General features: G+C 51.9%; 1 protein-coding gene across 1 annotated transcript in view; it reads left to right on the forward strand.

The window, feature by feature from the left end:
• Positions 1 to 2,500, forward strand: part of ncoa2 (nuclear receptor coactivator 2) — a 111,724-nt gene that overhangs the window by 59,967 nt on the left and 49,257 nt on the right. The window contains exons 15-16 of the mRNA XM_063206385.1: positions 209 to 454; positions 1,778 to 1,907. Of these exons, the coding sequence (XP_063062455.1) occupies positions 209 to 454; positions 1,778 to 1,907 (376 nt within the window). The remainder of the gene's footprint in view (positions 1 to 208; positions 455 to 1,777; positions 1,908 to 2,500) is intronic.

Raw genomic sequence — 2,500 nt, forward strand, 5'->3', positions numbered from 1 at the left:
CTCCTCTCCTCCTCTCCTCCTCCTCCTCCTCCTCATCATCTCCTCCTCCTTCCCCTCTCCTCCTCCTCCTTCTCCCCTCCTCTCCTCCTCATCCTCCTCCTCTCCTCATCCTCCTCCTCTCCTCTCCTCCCCTTCTCCTCCTCCTCTTCTCCTCTCCCCTCTCCTCCTCCTCTCCTCCTCTCCTCCTCCTCTCCTCCTCCTCTCTCAGGTGTGATGGGTGCCAACGGGCCCCGTGGTGGGGCGGGGCTCCAGCAGGAGGGGGGATGGGGCCCCCATGGCCCCGCGGTGAGCAGCTCCGCCGTGGCCCCGTCCTCCGCCGGCCAGGGCCTCCAGGGGGCGCCAGCAGGCATGCACGGCCGCATGGTGCCCAACGCAGCCGGGGCCGCGGCCCAGCTCAGGCCCGGAGGTCAGCCGGGTCCGCGTCAGATGCTGCCGGCACAGATGATGGCTGGAGGTGAGGGGGGGGAAATAAATACTACAGCCTGTCCGTCTGGGTGCATTCCAATATGCAGACTCCCGTCTAAGGCCGGCCGCACATAGGCTCCGACAGCACATAGGCTCCGACAGCACATAGGCTCCGACAGCACATAGGCTCCGACAGCACATAGGCTCCGACAGCACATAGGCTCCGACAGCACTGCGGCACACTTTCGCCTCCGAAATAATTCAGACCTCCAAACCCAATTTCACACGAACGTTGCATTGATAGTCAACGGGCGGCGCCGACAAAATAGAACTTGTCTCTAATTGCTATCCGACATCGGCGAATGTCCGCGGACATCGGCGCCAGTGTAAGGGGTTCTATTGAAAACAATGGAATCGAATTTTCTGTCTTTCTGTTTCTCCGTGGAGAAAACAGTGAAGTTTCCTTCAACTTTTGGAGGACTATTCTTCATTCACCATCCCCATTTTCTGTCATCATGAGGTCACAAGCCGGCAAGTGAGCAAGGGAGGACGGAAGTCTGCATATTGGAATTCACATTCTGTCTGACTGACTGTCTGTCTGCCTATCTGCCTGTCTGTCTGTGTCTGTGTTTGACTGTCTGTCTGCCTATCTGCCTGTCTGTCTGTGTCTGTGTTTGACTGCCTGCCTGTCTGTCTGTCTGTCTGACGAACTGTCTCTCTGTCTGAGTGATGTACTGACTGACTGTTTGAGGTACTTTCTGTCTGTCTGTCTGTCTGTCTATCTGTGTCTGTGTTTGACTGTCTGTCTGTCTGTCTGTCTGTCTGTCTGTCTGTCTGTCTGTCTGTCTGACGTACTGTCTCTGATGTACTGACTGTCTGTCTATTTGAGGTACTTTCTGTCTGTCTGTCTGTGACCGTCTGACTGTCTGTCAGACAAATTGTCTGATCTGTCGGTCTGTCTGACTGATGTTCTGTCAGACTGACTGACTGACTGACACACTGTCTGTCTGTCTGTTTCTCTAGAGGTGAGGGGATATTGGTCTCACATTATAATGTCTGAAACATACAGTACACACTGCGGCCTCTCTCTCTCTCTCTCTCTCTTTCTCTCTCTCTCTCTCTCTCTCTCTCTCTCTCTCTCTCTCTCTCTCTCCCTGACTCTCTCTCTCTCTCTCTCTCTCTCTCTCTCTCTCTCTCTCTCTCTCCTGTTGATTACACAGGACAACATGTGATGTCTGTTCACACGTCACTCATAAAAGCTCACATTTTGTGTGTGTGTGTGTGTGTGTGTGTGTGTGTGTGTGTGTGTGTGTGTGTGTGTGTGTGTGTGTGCGTGCGTGTGTGTGTGTGTGTCTGGTGTGTGTGTCTGCAGGCCAATCCAACATGGACATGAGCATGGTGCACCAGTTCTCTCAGCAGCAGCAGGTGCCGCCCAATCAGACGGCTCCGTGGCCCGACAGCATGCTGCCCCTCGACCAGGTGCCCTTCGCACCACAGAACAGGTGAGAGCCACCTAGCAACCTAGCAACCAAACTCTACTTCTAGAACCATCCAACCAAATTCCTTCTAGAACCTTCCAACCAAACTCGGCTTCTAGAACCTTCCAAAGAAACTCTGCTTCTAGAACCTTCCAAACTCTGCTTCTAGAACCTTCCAAACTCTGCTTCTAGAACCTTCCAACCAAACCCCGCTTCTAGAACCAACCAAACAAACTCGATTATTTTGGCTCAAGGGCCACATTGAGTTTAGAATATTAACTGAAGGGCCAGATGTTGCAGGCAAATCTTGTGTCAATAGTAGTAAATAGTATACACTGACAACTTGTTGGGTTTTTCATTGCTGCATGTAATGAAATGTATTTAGATGAATGTGGTAGCCATTTTGAAAATGCCAGGTGAGAGTGACACTTTTTAAAGTTGTCTGTCTTCAGAAGGGCTCTGTGGGCCAGATGAAATGGCTCGTTGGGCCACATGTTTGCCCACCTCTGTTCTAGAGCTTTCTCATCCTTCCCATAAGTTTGGTCACAAGCTAGCTAATATTAATCAATTGGCTTCGGAAGTCGCTCATATGAAAGCTACAACCCTCTCAAATGCTG

This window comes from Engraulis encrasicolus, chromosome 9 (genome assembly GCF_034702125.1).
Source record: "Engraulis encrasicolus isolate BLACKSEA-1 chromosome 9, IST_EnEncr_1.0, whole genome shotgun sequence".
Lineage (NCBI taxonomy): Eukaryota > Metazoa > Chordata > Actinopteri > Clupeiformes > Engraulidae > Engraulis > Engraulis encrasicolus.